General features: G+C 34.0%; 1 protein-coding gene across 3 annotated transcripts in view; it reads right to left on the minus strand.

Moving 5' to 3' along the window:
- CSMD3 (CUB and Sushi multiple domains 3) overlaps positions 1–23259 on the minus strand; it is a 929671-nt gene that overhangs the window by 657715 nt on the left and 248697 nt on the right. For all 3 annotated transcript variants that reach the window (XM_054590414.1, XM_054590413.1, XM_054590412.1), the window contains exon 5: positions 18093–18300. In XM_054590414.1, coding sequence (XP_054446389.1) covers positions 18093–18300 — 208 coding nt within the window. The remainder of the gene's footprint in view (positions 1–18092; positions 18301–23259) is intronic.

Below are 23259 nucleotides of genomic sequence, written 5' to 3' on the forward strand. Positions count from 1 at the left end.
TGGACACCTAATTGACTACAAGGGACTGACTTAGCTACATTGAATAAAATTTCATGGCTTTAATTATTGTTCATTGAGGTATTCCAAAATTTTAAACAAACTGTTCATGTGGAACCTTGTTTCCAAGAAAAAGGAAAAAATAATTGCTACCTAAAATCAGGTTATCTTTTTTAATAGAATACCAACTTTATGCTAGAAGGGAAAGTTTGGAGTGAAAGCAAAATAATCTTTATTGATAAAGCTTATGATGTAAATGTAATTTACTGTCAACAGAAGGAAATATTTGGACAATTGAAAATAATAATAGTAATGGTTAAAATGTATTGAGCATTCAAGTTAGGCTCACGGCGATCTCTCCTGTGTACAACTCCATATTGCCATGGTATGAGCATTAATATCATACTCATTTTAGAAAAGAATGAAGTTTAAAAAATTTAAGTAAATTGTCTGTGATTAAGTAAATCACAGAGGTAGAAAGAGGCAGAGCTAGGATTCAAGGCAAGGTTTTTTGGCTTCAGTGGTCTTGACCATCACATGATTAAACAAAATCAAAATAAAATTTTTGATAATTTCAATAGCAACATCACATATCCTGTTTACTATGTGTGACACTATATGTGAATCATGATAAACATAATTCAGGAGTATCCAACCTTTTGGCATTTCTGGACCAAACTGGAAGGAGAAGAGCTGTCTTGGGCCACACATTAAATACACTAATGAAAACAAAACAAAAAAAATCTGATAATGTTTTAAGTAAATGTATGATTTTGTGTTAGGCCACATTTATAGCCATCCTGGGCCACATGCGGCCCCCAAGTCATGGGTTGAACATCCCTGTGACCAATTTAACAATTTAATACATTATTTCATCTAATCCACACAAGAAACCTTCTCTGCTACATATTTTTACTTGGCCCATAGAAAAGGAATCATTTACTCGAATCCTTTGAATTAGTTTGTTAGGATGCCTGTCACAAAGTACCATACAGTTCTATAGGCTGGAAGTCCAACATCAAGGTGTCAGCAGTACCGATTCCTTCTTAGGGTTGTGAGGAGAAATCTGTTCCACGCCTCTCTCCCCTAGCAGCATGTGGTTTCCTGAGTATTTGGTGTTCCTTGGCATATAAAGGTATCATCCCAATCTCTGGCCCCATGTGCATGTAGCATTCTGCCTGTGTGCTGTCTGTGCCCAAATTACCCCTATTCATACATACACAGCCATACAGAAATAAGGTCTACCCGAATGACCTCACTTTAACTTGATCATGCAATGACTCTATTTCCCAGTAAGTTTATATTCATAGGCTCTGCAGTTTAGGACTTCAACACATGAATTTAGAGCAGAGGAAATACCATTCAACACATACTCATGTCTTGCTCTCCCTCCAACTGATTTTTAGGTGTTTTGTGCAAGAGAAATGTTTCAAACATGATTAGTGAGACCCAGAGCCATTCATTGGGCCATTTCTCAACTTTTGGCAGCATAACTGTCTTAAATGTCCAAAACCAGTCTTCATACGCTCCTTAACTATCTCCATGTGGTATACACACCTGGTCCTTGCAACTAGGCCACCATCATCTTTGTGTGTCTTGCTAGAAGAGTCACTGATATTCTTCTCTACAACAGCAATTTCATATTAAAGAAGTATAAATTAAGAGTCATGTTTGACTTTTGGAACTAAACCTGAAAAACGATTGTACCTGAAAGTATCTGGGATTTCCCCATTTAACAAAATAATATCACTGATTTTTTATTTGACTCTTAATGATCTCGCTATTGATGGCTTTGTGACCAGCAAATCCAGAGATGAAAAAGTGTAAATAGAAAAAAACCTAGCATGTAACAACTCCCAAATCTTGACAGGTATGATATGAGTCTCAATTTTTATGCTATTTTACAGATAAGGAAACAATAACTTGGGAGTTCAGTAACAGAATTAAGATTTCATGCAAAGAAAACAATAAGCAAATAAAACAAGAGCAGAAAAGACAAATTATTTTTCTGATATATATTAACGTCCTTCCTCCATGCCAAAAGGACCAAATAAAATAAATTTTATTAAGTTCCCTAATTTACTTCCAAATGGACTTAATTTTATGCTTTAGAACAAGCTATTTTAAACTTGGCATACATTTACAACGGCAACTAGTAGTTTAGACAATGAATATATATACGCATACTAGGGAAGTCCTCTCATCTCATAGTGCAGGAGACAGCAGAGCAGAGCAAATCCCTGGAGCCCACTGTTTGCAAGGCTGGAACACCACATCCTTTTCTGTTTCAGGGCCCCCTCAGTTCTGGTGCTATACCTGTCAGCTTTTGTTTTAGCAATATAGCATTTGAAATGAAAATATCAAACTTATTTTAAATTTCATGAACATAAAACAAAGTATTTTGAGAGCTAATTTATAGTAAATTGGACATTTTTATTTTTTCTTACAGCTGTTAGGATTCTACTTGGCTATTGGACACAAAAATTGACTTAATTGTAGCCCTTATAAATAGAAATATATTTTCTTATATAGCAAGATGTTCAGAGGTGGGCAGTACACGGTTGATAAATTGCTTAAGGCGCCTTAGAGCACTGCATCACTACTGTTCCCTACTTACCAGCACTCCTGCACTTCCAGTCCTTTGAAGACTGTACTTTGTTGCCCTCTTGCATCTAGGTAAGGTCATGTGACTGGTTCAAGGCCAATAGACTACGAGCAGAAGTCTGGTGTTACTTTCAAGCTAAGGAAGTTAAAAGCCCTTTTCTGACCCTTTTGATCTCACTTCTTCCCAGCCTTGACTTAGAAACTCTGCATTATAATTGTACTTACAAGAGAGTAACAGACTAAATTCCCCAAGCAACTATTTAAAAGGCAGTTGCCCTAAAGCAGTGATTTTCAACTGGTGTGCCACAAGAATTTTCAGAACAGGAAATGCATGACTATTTAGTCAGCAGCCCTGATCTTTTTTCCCTAGATTGTCAAATAAAAAAATGACAAAAACAACAGCCATCAGTGTGAATGCTCTGTCTTGAACCATAAATATATGGGTCATAGGATAGAGTTGCATTTGATCAGTCACGTTGCATAATAAAGTTGCATCTGATTGGGCAATTCTTGGTAACAGAAAGCCTTATATACCAGCCTAGGCATATGATTTTTTTTAAAAAGTCACTTTGGAGCAAAAAGAGTAGGTAATTACCTTTATTACTTTTTTATCAATAAATCAAAACTAAATATTTCTCATACTGGCAAATAATATATTTTTGATATGCTGCAGAATTTTAATAATGAGTTTATGTGTGCCCAGAGGTGAAAAAGGTGAGACAGCTCTGCCCTGGAGAGATGATAATACAACTGACTTTGCCTGAGTGAGAAATAAACCTTTGTTTAGTAAGCCATTGAGATGTCAGGATTAATTTGTTTTGCTCCACAGCCTAGACTCTGACTGGTGCATAAGGATGGCTTTCATCATCATGCTTGCAGCCAGGTAATTGCCACCCTTTCAGCATCAAATATCAAATTCAGGCCAGAAGGTAGGGGGGAAGCTAAAGGGGAAAGAGCCAAAGAAAATCCTAACCAAGTATGCATTTTCAAATTTCTCTCCCAAAAGGCAAAACTCCAAGACCTATACAAAAACTCCTGTGACGAAAACTCTTTCACATTGCCATTACACTCACCTGCGAATTTTGAAAGATGAATATATTGAACTGAATTCTCCACCCTCTACTGAATCGGTAAGAAGGTAGAGAAAGTTGGCACAATGTACTCACCCAGTAATGCCAGTCATAATCTTAACAGAATTCCTCTACAAAATAGTGGTTTCCAAAATTTTTAAGAACCTCCTAATGTCCAAATCCTTCTAAATGACTTCTTTCTTGATGTTTCTCAAATTTCAGCCCTCACGGCCACTGTCATCCTTGAAACTATCTCATCTCATTGCTTCCATGGAACCTGCCTTTCTGTGTTCTTTCCCTTTCTCTCATAACTTTCCATTTTTTTCCCTGAATTTCCCTTCCTGCCCATATCTCAAGGTTGCTCCTTCACAGCTTTTATTATTCCACTAATTTCCTTTAAGCTCAGGTATTCCTATAGTTCTAACCACGATTCCTCAAAATTATTCCCACCCAGTTTCAATATCTCTTCCACCAACCATCTCTTGTCTTATTGTTCGGAAATCCAATTATTTAAACAACTATATACTTTTATCCCATTACATCACTCCTTTTCTTATATTCTTCATTTAATTTAGAATCCCTTCAAGGAACATGTATAAAGGACCCATGGACAAAGCCAAAGGGGGGAAGGATTGAGGGTAGGAGGTGGGGATGGGTGGGGCAGGGGAAAGTGGTGGTGGGAAAATGAAGACAAATGTATTTGAACAATTAAAAAAAAGAAATTTAGGAAAAAAAGAGAAAGCTTTAAGAGACACTCAATCCCTCCATCTCTGTTGTCTCATTTTATTTTCAACTGATTTGCAAGTACCAAAGACTGACTAAGTTAGATCTACATCATTCTTCCCACCTTCAACTTGAGCACTTCATTGGTTCTTGTTATTTTCCCTCACAGGGCCCGATTTTCAAAGCTTCTAAGCTGGCATGCTTTCCAACATTCTCTCCATCTTCACTCAACACTCTCAATCATAATTCCAATTTCAAATCTGATTATGTAACTTACTTGTTTAGAATCATTGTGTCCCCAACCCCTCAGTTAACCTCCAGAATAAAAGCCAAGTGTATTAGTAAATATGACAAGATCTTTACAGTCAGGTAATTGCCCTGGGATTTTCACTTTTCATGGAACCAGGTACCTGCTATCTTTTATACAGATGAGACCTCTTAGCATTCTTGAGATACGACATACTATTTGATCTCTTGGAGATTTTTACATTTGGTTGTTTATTTTGGGAGGCACTTCATGAGTCTGTCTCATTTCTGCACATCTTGTAAGTAGATGCATCGACTTCCTTATTTCCAGGCTCTCTTTTCAAGATTAAAAAAAAATAAAAAAGAAAACCAGCCTTGGAATATACCATTAATACATTCAACTGTAGCACAGGATACACTTCCTCATAGCTTCGAAAGATAGAACATCTTATTCCAGAGAAATGGGTAGACAATTCTTACTCTGTAGTATAACAGATTCAGAGGCCTTCAACACAGGATTTCTCTCTTTTAATGGATCTTGCTAAATGCCTGGTCATTTTTATGACAGTCTGTGGAAAACGGGGTAGGAAACTGACAACTTCAGTTCATCCTGTTTCTGTGTGATGATTAATAAAGCCCATTGGATCTGACTTAGTTGTCTTACGTCTTCTCCTGCATATTTGAACATGTGGCAGGATAACTATTAGCTGACCAGTAGGATACAATTTCTCACCCTTCAGAGTTAGTAACAGCATCTTCCCAGAGGAATATTGCCCAATTTTACTTCCTGTGGAACCCAGCCTTATCATCCTAATTAATTATAAGCCTTGCTTTAAGACTTTGCTGAAATGTACTCCCTCTGTGAAGTGTCCTATAAATTCCTGAGCCAGTCTTTTCCTCCTGTGTTGCTCCCTATATACTTTATATAACAACGTTTCATGGAAAGGTTTGTTTATAAATGTTTTCCTTACCAGATTGTGATTTTGCTAAATATTGTGTCTAGTTTTGACTTTATGTGCTATATACTGCCCGGTATACAGTAAACACTAAATGATTCTCTCTTAAATATAAAATTATTGATAAATTTTTTATATGTGCTCTCTCCAAAATGTGACTTAAAGCATACATACATGCATACATGGAATACCTTGCTTTCCACTGATCTATTGTAACCAATATCTTCTTCCTACATAAACCAACACTAGAATATCACTTTTTCCCTAAATTTGTAATGCATTACTACTTCCATCTTAAGCAAGTTGCCTGTAATTATAATTATCTTTCTAAAACAGAAAATGCAACAGCTGTACCTACTCTGAAAATGGATCCTTGGAGAATGTAATTAAGTTATTTCAATTTGGAACTGAATATTATCAAGAGCTATGGGATATATAGCCTTAAGGCACACCTTTCCACTAGGTTTTTAATGGTATGTCATTTGCCAAAATCTAGATAACTAGAAAATTAGAATATAAATTTTTGCCTGCTCCAATTAGAAGTTTAATAAATGAAATTATGTATCATACAACCTTACATACTATAGTTAAAACCATTGGTAGATGATAAAGAGACTAAAGCCATGTGTTTATTATCTTTGTGTTACTCCTTACAGCTTTATTTACTTTGTTTTATTGCCATGGAGTTTCCCTATAACCCACAAAATTATTGCAGAACTGTATTTAAGTAACAAACTTAATCTGAAAAGAAAGCCTTTGTAAATTTCTACCCTCTCCAAAAAAGTCTATTCCAAGGTCATAAAGGATTTTCTACAGTTTATGCCTTCATATATTAAAAAGTATAATTTTGTTCTTGGCAATTACTTGAAGGGTTATTTTATGTTTAAATAGTTCAAATATTATGGTAGAATAACGTCTTAAAATATTTACTACATCTTAATTTCTTATCATTTTACTTTAGGTAATGGTATACACTTTTATGGCTGAAATGATCAATATGTGGTTAAATGGTTGGTGTTGTAGCAAGCATTGTCTCTAAGCAAAATTCAGGCTAGATGAAGTTTTATTTAATGAACATAGCATTTGATGTTAGTGGCACTTGGTAAATACTGAAAAGATTGCTAATGAGAATAGAAGTCTGTCATTAAAAAAGTATTTCATTAATCATCTAGAATAATCACTATTGACTTCATGAATTCTTTATTGCCAATAATCAATTGCTTACACCTATGTAGAAATCTTTTCTAAGAAAGAAACTTATTACCTCTAAGCAATCTTTTTATTGTAAATCATTAATTATTTTAAATGTCTACTTATCTTGAATGAAATTTTCTCAATTTTTAATTTATAACTAGTAGTCTTAGTTTTTTCCATTTATTCAAAGAGGCAAAGTAAATCCCTCCTGCATTATAAATATTCTAAATATCTGAAATAATATTATATGAATATCCTAAGAGTTAAGTATTTCCAGCTTCAGATTATCATGAAATAGCTTCAATACATATACACAGTCAGTAGTACCAGATCTCAGAGAGCCTTGGCTAATTCAGTTCTCATCAACAGTGAGTCAAAGAATTAAGTATTGGAAAGAATAGCATTGAAGACAACACTAATGAAATATACTGATGGTATTCAGGGCAATTAATAGATATCAATTTATTCAATGGAACCCAATATTACTAAGATAATTAACACTGGTACATGTTGGTATTGATTCTCACATGAAATTAAATAATAAATTAAAATATTTATGGCGTATGCTATTGTTATATATGACAATATACCTAGAAAAGAAAATACAGCGTACCAGTGATCTCCTGCAAATGTCAAAATGTTGAACAGGTAACACAAAAGCTGACAGCATTTGTAAATTCTATGATTCGATCAAAGATAATTTGACAAGAAATACTAGATTTTTAAAAAAAAACTGAATCAAATAGTCATCATCAATAGTCTTCTAGTCTCTGGAATTACTGTATTTCTTTTTTTTTAATTAATTTATTTACTTTTTAAATACATTTGTCTCTGCCTTCCCCCCACCTCTTTCCCTTGCCCCCTCCCACCTTCCCTCCCTCAGCTCTTCCCCTTTGGTTTTGTCCATGAGTCCTTGCTATATGTTCCTTGACTTTCCCCTTCCCTTCCCTTTCCCTGGCCCCCCCCCTTCCCTCTTGTCTCTGTTGATTTCTTTTCCTTTCAGTGTTGCTGGTCATATTTTCCTTGCTTCTCCCTAGTCCACTGTTGGTGGGAATGCAGACTGGTGCAGCCCCTATGGAAAGCAGTGTGGAATTTCCTCAGAAAGCTGAAAATGGAACTGCCTTTTGATCCAGCGATTCCCCTGCTGGGACTATACCCTGAGAACACCAAAACGCCAATACAAAAGAACCTATGCACCCCAATGTTCATAGCAGCACAATTTACAATAGCCAAGTGTTGGAAGCAACCTAAATGCCCATCAGTAGATGACTGGATCAAAAAATTATGGTACATATACACAATGGAATACTACGCAGCAGAAAGAAAAAAAGAAGTACTAAACTTTGCGACAGCATGGATGGAACTGGAGAGCATCATGCTAAGCGAAATAAGCCAGGGAGCGAAAGACAAACCTAACCAACAATGGAATTACTGTATTTCTATTGAGGATTTTCTCTCAAAGGCAACTTTAAAAATTGATCACATTTAAGGAAACAAACACAACAGAAAATGTTGATTTATAAAATGAAGTGGAATTTCATGGATCGCATTACTTTTATGTAACAATAAAAGCATGGACATAAAAATATACTTCAGTAGAATTCAGGGTAAATTCATGGATGCTATATACACAGCAAGCTATCTAGGAAGAGGTCCAGATAAAGAATTCTCAAAGACAAAATTAACCTTTTGAAGTTGATGTCTAATCAGCAAGTTACCTATAATATACCCTTTGCTGCCACTGTCAGGGACAAATTCATAAACTTATTTTAACATTGGTCTAGTCCTTTGCAATGTAAATAATGAATAATTTAAAATAATAAAGATAAAGGGCAATGGTATAATACCCAGAAGAACAACATTAAGAAATTCTTCAGTTGAAGGAAGTTTTATAATTACAAAATTTAAACTGCCATTTCATTAAATATTCAAAGCCATAAAGAAAAATGTAAAAAAATGTTAAACCCAGAAAGATTAAATCTAACACCCAGGCTTACCCAACAATTTAGTAGCAGAGATAGTGTATGTGTAAGTAATAATGATTTTTGTTCTTAAAAATATTTTATATGGTCTTTCTTAATGTAACATTTGTAAATAAAAGTTGAGCAAACTTTATCTCATTAAAGCACCTCCTCAATTACAGGATATAGTGGGTACTAAATGAAAGAATGATAATAAAACTATAAACTAAGGTTATAATAATGTGGGCCATGTTTTATTACAAAGGAAAACCTAGCAGGATAACTATAATGTCACCAGAAGCACAAATGTGTGAAATTTTTAATCATCTAATAATTAATCATATTTTTATCAAGAAATGATTTGAAAAGCTGTTATAGCATTTTATTAATATATAACCTCAATGTACATTATAGATGACATCTGTATATACTACAAGGAGATTATCCCCAAAAGTCTATTTACCATCTATCACTATACAGTTGGCGCCCCCTCACATCCTGATGTTGACCCGTGGTTGAGAGTCAACAGATGTGGAGCGTCACATGTATGTATTGATCTATGCCATTTTACATAGGGGACTTGAAGCAAAACCTTAATCTGGCAGATTTTAACTTGTCCAGTTAACATAGTCAAGGATGGAAAGTCCAAAGGAATAGACAGCAACCAAGTAGATCAGTCAATCAGCCCACAGACTTGATCATTCTTTCCCCTTTGACATGTCACTCAGGAATGGCCAATAGGTCTATGGTAACTTAGGAATCTTAGTACTAAACTGCCTTCTTCTGTGCTAATTCTGTGCCCACCAAGGAAGCTTCTAATTAAAATATGTCTTGCCATAAATATCAGCTTTCAGGGAGAGAATATGTTGTTATGGTAACATGTTTTCTGGTACATGAATTAGCCCAATATCTTTTATCCATTCATTGAATAAGCATGGGGCATATCATAGGCCATGTACATGACCTTAAATTTATTAAATTTATAGAGTATCTGCTTTCATTGAGGTTACACTGTATAAGGAATATAGGCATTGAACAGGTAATTTAAAACTCTGATAAGTGTTAAAAGATAGTAATGTGGAAGTGTAGCTCAAAAATTTTGCCTAGTTCAGATGCTCAGGGAAGAAATAACAGAGGAAGTAATTTTTAATCTGTGATTAGAAGAGGAAATCAATATTAGGCTAAAAAAAGAGAAGGAGGGGTAGAATATTCAGGAAAATTAATATTGCAAAGGACTAAATAATTATGTCCCATTTTAAGAAATTGAAGGGGCCCTGGCTGATGTGGCTAAGATGGCTGGAGCAAAACATTGAGGGTTTGATTCCTAGTCAGGGTACATGCCTAGGTTGTGGGTCTGATTCCTGTTCCGGGAGACTGCAATCCCCAAAGTGGGTGTACAGGAAGAAACCAACCCATGTTTACCCTCCCTCTCTATCTAAAAGCAAAAGAAAAAAAATGTCCTCAGGTGAGGATAAAAAAGGGAGGAAGAAAGGTGGGAAGGAAGGGAGGGAGAGAGGGAGGGGGAGCTGGAGGGGAAGGGCTAGGGAGGGAGGGGGGAAAGAGAAAAGGACGGAAGGAGGGAGGGAAGGAGGGGAAGAAAGAAACTGAAGAAATGCTAATATTACTGGAGCATGGGAAGCAATGGTGGGAGCAAAGATGAGAACCTGGTGAATACCCAGCTCAAATAAAACAGGCTCAGTTTTGTTTTAAGTGTCAAATCCATTATCTCATTCTGAAAGCATCTTGGTAGCCAACCAGCACTCAGGGATTCCTAGTAACCTGATCCTGTCATGCTCTTTCAATCAATCCCTGAAGAAATGGAATAATTTCAAAAAAAATAAAATCTATAAAGTTTTGGATTTTATCATTATAAGTGGTTATAATGACTGATAAATTCTTCTTGTGGAAGATAGAAGCGTTAAAAAAATGAAAAGTTACATTAAAAATAGATATTATGGCAAAGGTGAATTAAATACAAAGACATTATTGAAAGAATATGTGCCTGTGCATATATATAATTTATTACATTAATATTAAGAATATATGTCATGAATTTGTATAATTTATCTGGGGATTCAGCAAGGCATTTATACTAAATATAATGGTTTTACTTTTTTTTTTTTTTTAAAAAAAAACATGATTCAAATTTTTTTGAAGGGTTTGGATTTCCCACTTTTCTAAACTAAAGTTTCTACGTAGACTGTGAAGGAGGTCCGATCAAAACAAGCCAGCAGCGCTGACCATTGTAGCCGTGCTTGCACAGGTTACTCCTGTAATTACTTCGTGTGGCTATCAAAAACCATTGGAATTTTTTAATGTGATATATAGAAATTCTGAATGAACAAATACAGGTTTCTCTTTATTTCAGGTCTGTTAAACTTTTTTTTTTAATTAATTTATTTACTTTTTAAATACATTTGTCTCTTATACTGATTAAAATATAAGCATCTGAACAAAAACTTGAAAAGTTATTTATTTTCTAAATATGACCTAACCTAGTCTTTCCTTGAGCAATAGTCTACCCCATTTCTTGAGCAAATTGCAAGGATGACTAGAATTTTCTTTGATAACTGAATTTTTAATGTGAATCAGTTTCCTTTCTAGCATGTTTATGAACTCAAATTTAACTGAAAATATTACTTAAAATTCAAAGCAAAATAATTTATAAAATTTTTCCCAATCACAAATCCTTTAAAATGTATCACTTAACATGCATTTTTTTGGCATTCCTAAAACACCATGGCTTAAGCCTATTATTTTCTGAGAAACTATATACAACATTCCACACCATGAGGAAAAATGCCAGGTTAGAAAAATTTGTTCTTTTTCTGATAACGTACAACTTGGTTAGAAGACAGACAGATTTGTAACTTACCGTACTAGTGTGTAAATAACACACCTTGAGATCATATGTCAACAGAGGTGAATTTCTCTTCAAACACCAGGGCAAATGTTTCAAGTTGATTTCAACAGATTTCAATTGCCAGCAATTACTCCACAAGATTAAGATTAGGGATTAAATTTCAATCTAGCTGAGAATATATCTTAATATTGAACATCAAGCACCTCTTTTCCTTGATAAGTCCCTGAGTCATAACTTCCTAGGGGGCTTGGTTGGTGCCCTGTTCTTCTCAACTACTTCCACTCTCCTATCTCTGTACATAATCCTTACTCAGCAGGACTCTTTATGTTTCCTTTGTAATTGTATTGTTTCATTTTTGGTCATAGTATTCCTGAAACAATGTATTAATTTTGTGCTTACTTCTAGCCAATCCCTGCTAGAACAAAAGGGGTGTTTTTTTTTCCTCCAATAATTAAAGTCTAACTAAAGGAAGACAGATGTTCCTCTAGAAAAATTCTGAAGTAATTTCCCCCAAAAGAAGTTAACTGAGAACAGGAGTTATATACTCTAGCTCATAAATTTAATATATTGGATATATTAACATGTTATTTTCAATGAAGCAAAACAAATATAATTATCTTGTTGAATACAGAGATGAAAATACCCTGACCATATTTTACTTCATGAAAATAAATAAAATTAATTTTTAAATATCCATTACTTTCAAATATAGGAGATGCTGAATGTTATTAAAATTGGCCAGTTTTATGCAGTATATTGCAAATATGGCTAAACTCTTCACGCCTTCCTTTATGTACCCATTGTAATTTGACTTTGCAGCTTCCCCCAGGAATCTGTAATCTGCTTTCTCTTAAATTGAAAAATACATGTAAATTTGTAAGATTCATTCTTCCTACTGTTCTATGCTTACTCCAGAAAATAAAACAAAACAAAAAAACAAGCAAGCAAAAAAAACCCTGCCTGTCCTAATCATTATGACTGTTGACTGTATTTAAATTATGTGCATTAATATAGAAAGGTATGCAGAACAGAAAACAAGTGTTCAGCAAAAATTTTAGAGTTGTTGAAGTAGAGAGAGCAAATGCAGAAAAGTAGGACTTATAAACAAAGTCTTCCACCGCTCCATCAGAATTGAGTTCAAAATAGGCTTTAAGGCTTAAGTTTATGCTTTAGTGTTTATGTGAGAAATAAATAATGTAAAAAACTATTTTTGAGTCTATGGTATTATAGCATTTTTGGATACAAATTTGCCATAACAGTCTTTGAGAGACACAACACCATTCATTTTCTGTATAAAAATAATTAAGTTAGGCATTAATCGAGTGTTATCAAAATTATTATGTTGTAGAAGGAAAAGAGTTACAGAAAGTGCCTCTCAAAAGGAATAAAATAATAAAAAATTATAGCCTTATTTTATTTAAGTAAAATAAAATCATTCAGAAAATTGTCCTGTTAAAATGAACAAATTTGACATATTTCAGTCTTTTTTAAAAGCTTAATTTAAAATGTCTGTGTATTAGAAAGGATACGATAACCTATATATTATTAAAACCTTATAGTATACTATATTTTACATATTTTTGGATTCTCAATTAGAATGCATTGCTTTTTACGCCAATATTCAGAAATAAATGGTTTATATAAACAGATATATTTAACTTAGAGAAGGAAAACAGTGTGCAAACAAGAGCAAAAGCCATTGGAAGTCACTTCCTTGCCTCCTCCAAGATCTCCAATCTCTTTCTCTGCTGTTCTAACATCTCATATCCTCAGACTGCCATTGCCTGCCTTTCTATACTTGCATATGTATTGCTGAGCTGTGTTTTAAAAATATGCCAACTAATCAGTTGCCACTACAAATTCACGCTGTAGAATCCCAACTGGATTCAAAACACTGCCCAGCAATCCTTTGATTTCCCTAGTTGTTCGTTTCCCAATCCCCACAGGAGATATTTCAAATATTTCTAACAATTTCCACTCTCAAATATCTTAACCTACCCCCTCCTTTCACTTTCAGCAGAGGACTTGGCATCCTTGGTCAGGAAGAAAACAGAAACTACTGGAAAGAATGTATCTCGATTTCTGGTCAGTACATTTTTAAATTTAAATGCAGATACATTGGCTCTTTCAAGGCTTTCTCAGGTCAAATATGGAGTTGCATCTCCTCCTGGATAAGGCTAAGTCATGGGTTAATAAACTGCTGAAAAATGAATGTGAAAGACACTAACACCCATGAGAACACTTTATTAAAGTAAAGAGAAGGAAAGCAATGAAAAGTACATATTGGAACTCCCTCATGGATAATAGTGGCAAACAAGATAGTGTTTGATTTCTATGGATTAAATAAGATCATAAAATTAGTAATATTTTTCATATAATAGACCTTTAGATTAGTATAGGAGATGTGTACAGTTTTAAAGTCTTTATAAAATATCACACACGATGAAAAAGAAAGTGGAAACAGATATGATATCTTTTATCCCTTTTGATTGGTGTATTCCACAATTAAAATATTTTATATAGGTAAATATGTTCTTTAAACTTAAAGGCATTTGTTTCTTAAACAAATAGGCATTTGTTTGCATGCAATTTATTTAATAAAAATGATACAATAAATTTAAAGTGTGATTCTTTAAAGAATTAAGGATTTTTCTTCTCCACAGCAGTAATAACTTCAAATTTGTTATAAACAACTATATACATATAAATACATTAAAATTATATTATTATATATAATTGTTTTTATGTTAATGGTATGAAATTCATTTAACAACTAATATTTTACACCTTAAAAAAATCAAAGAGGACCATATTCCACATGATACATCCTGCATTCCCATGATTATCTTGTAACTACCACTTTGTACTACTTAACTTCATCTTTTTCATCCAGCTACCCTCCTATTTGGGTACCATCATACTGTTCTCTGTATTTATGAGTTTATTTCAATTTTGTAATGCATTTTTTAAAAGTCAGAGATGAAATATTTTGCATTTAAGTGGAAGTTGCCTGATTTGAAACTTTTTAAAATGTTTCTCTTAGTAAATGATCAAATATTTGTGTTAACTCTGGTTTCATCTATTTAACTGTTTTTTTCATGGATGTGAAAGACTTAAATACCAAATTTAACTGTTCTTGCTGCACTGTCAACTGGGTTTTCCTTAAGGAAGAAAAAATATATTTAAAGGTACTAAAAATGATAAATTATCTATACTAGGCATTCTCAAGTATCTAGAAGAATTTCTAACTCTTTTGAGAAAAAATTATATTTAAGCATCAACAAAATCTATATTATCAGCTTCAGGCTAAAACTGAAAACAATAAATCATATTATGATATTGATATGCCAAAGTTTCAGGTTTTTAAAATATTTTATAAATAGAGTTTTTGTTTGTTTGTTTGTTTGTTTGTTTGTAGAAAAATCCCTGGTTGTATGTATAACAACAAGAGATACTTTCATCAAAAAGTATATTGGGGCAAGTATTAGGAGATCTCAATTCTCATCTTGAATTTTTTTCTTATTCTTTTATTTTATTTATTTTTTAAAATTTTTCAATTACAGTTTACTTTCAGTATTATTTTGTATTGGTTTCAGATGTACAGCGCACTGATTAAACAATCACTACATGTTTACAAAGTGTTCCTTCCCCTGATATTTCCAGTAACCAGCTGATATCATACATAGTTATCACAATACTATTGACTATATTCCCTATGCTTTCTGGCAGGGATGTACAACCCACGGCCCGCAGGCTGCATATAGCCCAGGATGGCTATGAATGCGGCCAAAACACAAAACCGTAATCCTTTTTTTTTGCTCATTGGTTTCATTAGCGTTTGTGTACTTAATGGACAGCCCGAGACAACTCTTTCTTCTTCTTCCAGTGTGGCCCAGAAGCACCAAAAGGTTGTGCACCCCTGCTCTGGCACTCACATTGGGTCCCAGGATTCATCACCCGCAAAGAGGAAAACAGGACAGAAAAATCCTTATTATCCCTTCTGGCTCTAATATCTTTTCATTTTATGAGTGCCCTATTTAATTTGTCTAAAGAGAGGCAACCATAATAGAAGAATGGATAAAGAAAATTTGGTATATACATACAAAAGAATATTTTTCAGCCTCAGAACAGAAGGAGATCCTTGAGAACACTATGCTAAGTGCAATCAGCCAGTCACAGAAGGACAAACACTTCATGACTCAATTATATGAGGTGTCTAAGTAAGACTGGTAGAAACAGAGAGTAGAATGGTGTTTTCCAAGGGCTAGATGGAAACAGAACTAGCAAGTTGTTATTCAACAGGTTTAAAGTTTCAGTTGTGCAAGATGCAGAAATTCTGAAGATCCCCTATACAACATTGATTATAAACAATATTGTATTGGACACTTAAAATTTTGTTCAGAGAGTAGAGCTCATGTTAAATATTCTTACCACAATAAAGAACATAGTTCAAAATTACAGCATCATAATAGATACTTAATCAAGTTACTTTACCATGGATAAATAGTTATGCACAGAACCATAGCTGCATTGCTACAGTAAGTCTTGGATCGCTACCTGAACTTCAGGAACAGAATTATAATGTATAGTGACCAGTGGCAAGTTTCAAGTCCCTCAATCAGAGACCTAAAGTCAAAGAAACCTTTTGTAACTTTTATCATTTACCTTTATATTAGTCAAATATGTACCACTCTAGAAGTAGCAATTTCTAAAACAATAGTTGGTTTGTTTGTTTGTTTATTTGTTTTTCAGTCTCAAGCATTTAAACCACCATTCTGCTGGGGTTTTTGCTCCCAGGGCTGAAGTTATCATGAGAAGAATTAAAGTTATAGAACCCTAAGCACTGAGGCCTGAAGGAGGGAAAAACACAAACACACACAAAACAAAGTGTGTATAGTTAAGTGTGTTATTTTTGTCTTATCTTAAAAGGTATCTATTAAGATGACAGACATATCTGGTACTTTCATTGAAGCCTAGCCAACTATGAGTACATTTTAAAAAAATATTTACTTAATAACCTTTCATCATGACTCCAGGATGTTACCTACTCCTCCTCTTCACATTTCTCCTTCTTTTTTCTGAACACCTTTTCCCTTGCTTTTCCTCCTCCCTCTCTGAATGCACTTCCTCTGAGTCCTTTGGTGGATCATCCTCCTAAGTCCGGTTTTTATAAGTTGTTGATGTACAGGCTTAGTCATTCTCCACTCCTGTCTTCTCATTCCATCCTGTCTCTATCTAGCCATAATTCCTGATGTCTACCGGTTCAGTTACCATCAATATCAACTATATATCAGTTATGGTTCTACTAATAGCTCCTGAATCATATAGACAGATATAGTTATCTATTAGATTGCTTTAATAGAATGTCTACAATATTTCAAACTAAATATATCTAAAACAAATTTCAATTTTCACAGAATTCCCATGGCAAACTTGACATTCATTCAGCGTTTTCCAATATGTCTTTACCAATTCAAACAAGATCTTTTATCATTCCTCAATTCACTACAGAGTCATTTTTATATGCCTCTTAAATATCTCTCAAGTCATTCCGCTTCTTTATATCCATCAATACCATCCTAATTCAAGCTACCATGATTTTGTTCTTGGATTTCAGCAATTACCTCTGAAGTGGTCTTCCCAAGGCTAATAGAGCCCCACTTCAAATCAATCTTTAAACATAAATAAGAATAATCATTTAAACATTCAGACCTCTTCATGTACTTGTTTTTTTTATAAAACACTTTAATAAATCCTTACTGTTCTTATCAAATCCTTTATATGGCTTAAAGTGTCCTTTCTAGTCTAGTGTTTATGTATTTCTTTCTGTCACCAACCTCACCATTCTTTATTCAATTACTGATTCATCATCTACTTTACCTTGCAATAATACAAGTGCATTACAATTTTCAAAACAGCATAAAGAAACATTTTATTTTTAAAACTATTATATCCTAAAAGTATGTTCTGTAAACTGCAGAGTTTCCAGAACACGCCTTGAGTCTCCAAATAAAGAGACCATAGCCGGTCAGAATACATCTGTTTAATTTTTGCCTTCAGATAACAGGGTACATAAAAGATCTACAAAACACCAAGCCAAATTTTTTCCAGGACTATTCAATTAATTTGAAAGGCACCATCAAGTATGGACCAGCACGATAAAGAACACAACTGCAAACTCCATTAGGAACAATTTTCATTTTCACATACAAATTTTGATTGTCACATTACTTTTCATGGATAGAGTGATAAAGAAATACTGACAGAAAGCTCTTTCAAATTTTCAATTTGCTATATTGGCACCCTGATCTTCTAAATTATCCCTTAGCTCTGGCAGCTGCCTCTTATAATTCTCCTTTTAACTCTAAGTTCTTTAAAATATTTAAACCTTTAAAAGCCCACAGATAGCTGTTCTTTGATCCCCAGTTTGCCTTAGGCAATAACATCAACACTGGGTTAATAGGAACTATCTACTTACCATATTGTAGGTGGCTCAGAACCTTCTATTTCTAAGTAATCATACTTCTCTTCCATTTGGAAATCAGTAAATATGAGTGAAATCGTGTCCCCTGGCTCGGCTACAATGGTCCAAGTGCAATCAGCATTGTTATGGTATTCGTTAGGAAAGCTAGGGCTTGATATAATGCCACTGGATCCTCTCATTGTTCCTCCACATGCATCTTCAGCTGTAAAAAACAAGGATGAAATGGTCAGAATGTCATTAAAAGGGATGTAACTCTTTTAACATTTTTAAATAAACAGTCCAAATATTGTGATATCAAGTGCATATTATCTAGTAGAGATTAAATAAAATGAGAAGTTCATGAAAATATTAAGCACTTATATAAGTATAAACTATATCTTGAAGGCTTCACAATCATGGTTGAAACAGCAATAAATGTAAATAAAAATCTATACTCCAGTTGACATCAGGATAATCGACCAAGATTGTCTTTCAATTGATTAGCTGGCAAAGAAATCTTTAATCACTTTGTGCTTGTTTATGATAGGGATGAGCTTTGTTTTTCTTTTTTAATATAGTTAATTAAGAAGTTAAGAAATAATTTGAGAGAGAATATAATACAGTTTTTGTCAATGGCATGATTCAAAAGCTATTAAAATATTTGTGGCGATGTAATTTAAATAAATATATATCATATATCCAGGAAACTTAGAGAGAATAATATAGTAACAAATCCATCCTTGTTAATATATTCTCTGTGACTCCATCAATGTAAAGATAGTTTTCTAGGTATTCATATAATATTTGTATATACAATATTATAAATAAATTCCCTGCTAACTACTTTTGAACCTATGATTTTCATCTTCCAAATAGGGGTCATACATTCTCCATGAGTTTACTTGTGGCCAACAGTGTATGCGGAGGGGTTATATCACTGGCTGTGTTTAGTGTGAAAGTATAAGATAAAGCTCCTTGTTTCATAAATAAATTGAAGCTATAAAATTTGACTTGTCATAACACTGTTTAGACCAGTCAAGCTAATAACTTACTAGTTTACTTGTACAATAAATTGTCTCAAGATCTATGTTGCTGTCTTGATCACTCAGGGGATGCTCCCAATTCAAGTCAAATGTCAGAGAAATACGTCTCTCCAATTATTATTTCATGTAATGGATAATAGCCCATAACTTTCACAAATAGCAACCTATTTAACTCCACAATGGGCAGAGAACAGCAACATGCCTTTGGTATGGGGGAAAACTTTATTACTGTGTTGTATACCTCAAACGCATTAGCATCTTTCTGCCCCAATCTTTATCCATTTAATTCTGCAATTCATAAATTAAAAGCATAAATATATTACTCTTAAAAGACATTTAAATTCAATCATAGATGATATAAATATGATACATATTTATTTTCAGTTGCATGTCATCTCAAATTTTTAAAGTTTTTTTTGTTTTTTGGGGGGTTTTTTTTGTAATTAAAATGAACTAGTGGTCCAGTCTAGACTGTGAGACAAAGTACCATAATTTTCCTGCCAAAATCCACAATGCCTTCCGTCAATACCTTACCTTTAGCATCTGGTAAACAAGTCCTACTGTCCCCCCATCCCCAACCACAGATTAGTCCTACTCTTTATCTTCTCAGTGCCAATACTAAGGTTGAATACTGCTCTGGAAATAAAATGTTACACTATTATATATTTGTAGTGGAACTGGTATGCAACCTAGTCAAATCAGCTCTGTGAACTATTTATTTTCCTGTCTCTAGATATTTCAGCTCACAGTCAGATTAAAGAAAAACGTATCCATTTGTAATTCAAACATTTTGATTAATCAGTTAATATGTCCAGTCCTGGGTAGCGCACGCGCACACACACACACACACACACACACACACACATCACTCATTTGGGTTAAGGCTCTTTGCTTCGTCCCTCATCCCCCACTGGGGCTTGTGGCAGGCGGGGCAGAGGTGAGGCAAAGTGGGCACTTCCTCTGTTTTCCTTCCTAGTATTTCTGTTCATCCAGTTCTTCTCACTGAGCTCTCTGTAATTCCTCCTGAAGTTGGAAGCAGGAAGTATCAGTGAATCTTTTCAATTGCCTGGTGCTGATTAGGTACAGGTTTCTAAGGACTATGGCAGATGGTTAAAAAATGACGGTTCTTTTGCTTATGAGCTTTTTCATAGGCCCCTCAGAGATATCTCAGTTACTTCATGGGGGAATGTGTCTGTCTGGCTGGCTGCTTACATTTCTCTCTCATGCCATGGGTATAGAATTATGCATTTCCATCTTATTTCTGACTGTCTTCGTATCCCTGAGGTGAGCATCTTGGGCAGGATCTAAGACAATTCCAGGTCAGAAATCCTCACAAAAGTCCTGCATTTGGTCAAATGAAAACATGCCCCATGTAGTCATCATCTGTGGAAATTCAGTTTATTCCCACATACAGCCCTATGGGTTTGCAATAGGCATTTAAATATTTCATCCATGATTTTTAAAAATAATGCATGTGTCCTCCAAGTGCCAGGGCATACAATTCCCTGTATAGTTCCCTGGAAGTTCCTCGATCTAGGTTAGCAGAAGAGAAAAATAATCCCAAGCTCCTAAAACATGGAATGGAGAGCAACTCATAGAATAGCTCACCCCAGGGAAATTCATTGTAAAGTAAGAACTTTACAACAAAATAACTTCGAACCTAAAAATTTATTCACTTACACTTGAAAACCAGGAAAAGAATTCAGATCTTCCAGCATACAAATCAACGGCCTTGCCAATTCTTGTATCTAGTTGTTTATTCAGCATTGCTGTTTGATCTCTTTATTACTACGGAGACTATCATGGAATCCTTATAAGATATAATTATGAAATAGGTAGATTGCTTATAGCACAAGTTAGATATGCAATACTTTTCTTAGGTGGCCCTACCCAAATGTTAGAACCTATGCATTGTGATTTGGTCTGGATTTAATACAGTATTTATAAAAACCAATACATTTTTGGTAAACATGGACTCTTAGAGCAGAATGTATAACATAAATTAAAATTTTTACTTCAAGCAGAGTGGGAACACATGAAAGGCTGCATTAAAACAAACTGTTAAGTCCTCAAACCAATGCTGTGCTCTCACTGCTAAGCAACATTGCCTGGTCTGTGCTAAAGGGAATTGGCACACATCCTGTAAGTGATAGGACCTTTTTTTAAATTGAAGTATAATTGGCATATAATATCCTATTAATTGCAGGTGTATCTCATAGTGATTCAATATTTATATACATTATGAAATGATCACAATAAGTCAGATTAATATCTGCCATCATGAAAAGTTATTAAAATATTACTTACCATATTCGTTTGCTGTGGAAGTCTGTACCTCTTAATCACCTATTTTGTCTGTCTCCCAACCCCTTCACCCCTCTAGTAACCACAAGTGTGTTTCCTTCCTTTATCAGTCCATTTCTGTTTTGTTTTGTTTCTTCATTACTTTTGATCTTTAAATTTCACATACAAGTAAAATCATATAATATTTGTCTTTCTCTGTTGGATTTATTTCACTCAGCATAATACCGTCTATGATTACCAATGTTGTCACAAATGGCAAGAATTATTTCATTTTTATGGCTGAGAAATATTCCATTCTGTGTACATACCACAAATTCTTTACCCAAACATATATTGATGGACACATAGGTTGCTTCCATTTATTGGCTTCTGTAAATAGTACTGCAGTAAATATATCTCTTCAAATTCATGTTTTTTGTTTTCTTCATATAAACATCCATAAGTGAAATTACAAGATCATATGAAAGTTCTATTGTTTATTTTCTGAGGACACTCCATACTGTTTTACATAGCGGGTGCACTAAAATAACATTCCCGCAACAGGCCATTAAGGTTGCCTTTTCTCTACATCCTCAACAACATTTAGTATTTTTTGTCTTTGTGCTAATAGCCATTTTGATAGGTGTGAGGTTATATCTCATTGTGGTTTTGATTTGCATCACCCTGATGTTTGGTGATGCTAAGCAACTTTTCATATGCCTGTTAGCTCTATTTGTTCTTTGAAAAAAAGTCTATTAAAGACCTCTGCCCACTTTTCAATTCGGTTGTTTGTATTTGATATTAATTTATACAAGTTCTTCATAAAATGTAAATATTAACCCCTTTATTATATGTATGATTTGCAAATATCTCCTTCCATTCAGTAGATAGACTTTTCATTTTGTGATGATTTTCTTTGCTGTGCAAAAGCTTTTCAGTTTGATATAATCCCATTTGTTTATTTTGATTTTGTTGCCCTTGCCTAAAGACACTAATCCAAAAGGATACTAATCCAGTGTCAAAGAGTTTCCTACCTATGTTTTCTTTTAGACATTTTATGGTTTCAGGTATTACATTCACATGTAAACCATTTGACTTTATTTTTTATATGGTGTAAGGCAGTAATTCAGTTTCATGCATGTCACATGTGGCTCTCCAGTTTACCCAGCACCACTTATTGAAGAGCTGTCTTTTCCCCATTTTATGTTCTTGGGTTCTTTGTCAATGATTAACTGATCACATATGCATGGATTTATCTGTGGGCTCTCTATCCTAGTCTACTGATTTATGTGTCTGTTTTCATGCCAGTATCATACTGTTTTTATTATGATGTCTTTGTGGTATAGTTTTAAATCAGGGAAACTGATACTTCCAGTTTTTCTTTTTGTCTCATGGGTCTTTTGCGCTTCCATACAAATTTCAGAACTCTTTGATCAAGTTCTATGATACGACCTTCAAAGACTGAATCATGAAGAAACAGAAAATCTGAATAAGCAAAAAGAAGTGAAAAAATTGTATCAGAAAATTTAAAACTACCATAAAACAAAAGTCCAGGAAAAGAGAGTTTCATGGGTGCATTTGACCAATCAAGAGTTAAAAGCTCTGTGTCTCAAGTTATTCCAAAAAAATTGAAAAGGAACACTTCCAAACTCATTTTATGAGGCCAGCGTTGCCTCATCCCCAAACCAGAAAGAAATAACAACAACAACAAAAATTTCAGGCCTATATCTTTGATGTGCACAGATAAAAAAAATCCTCAACAAAAAATCAACAAACTGAATTTAACAATACATTAAAAGGATCACATACCCCAGTCAAGTGAGATTTATTCAGGAATTCAAGGATGGTGCAACACT

This window comes from Pteronotus mesoamericanus, unplaced genomic scaffold (assembly GCF_021234165.1).
Source record: "Pteronotus mesoamericanus isolate MK-2021 breed Mesoamerican mustached bat unplaced genomic scaffold, CSHL_Meso_final scaffold_174, whole genome shotgun sequence".
Classification (NCBI taxonomy): Eukaryota; Metazoa; Chordata; class Mammalia; order Chiroptera; family Mormoopidae; genus Pteronotus; species Pteronotus mesoamericanus.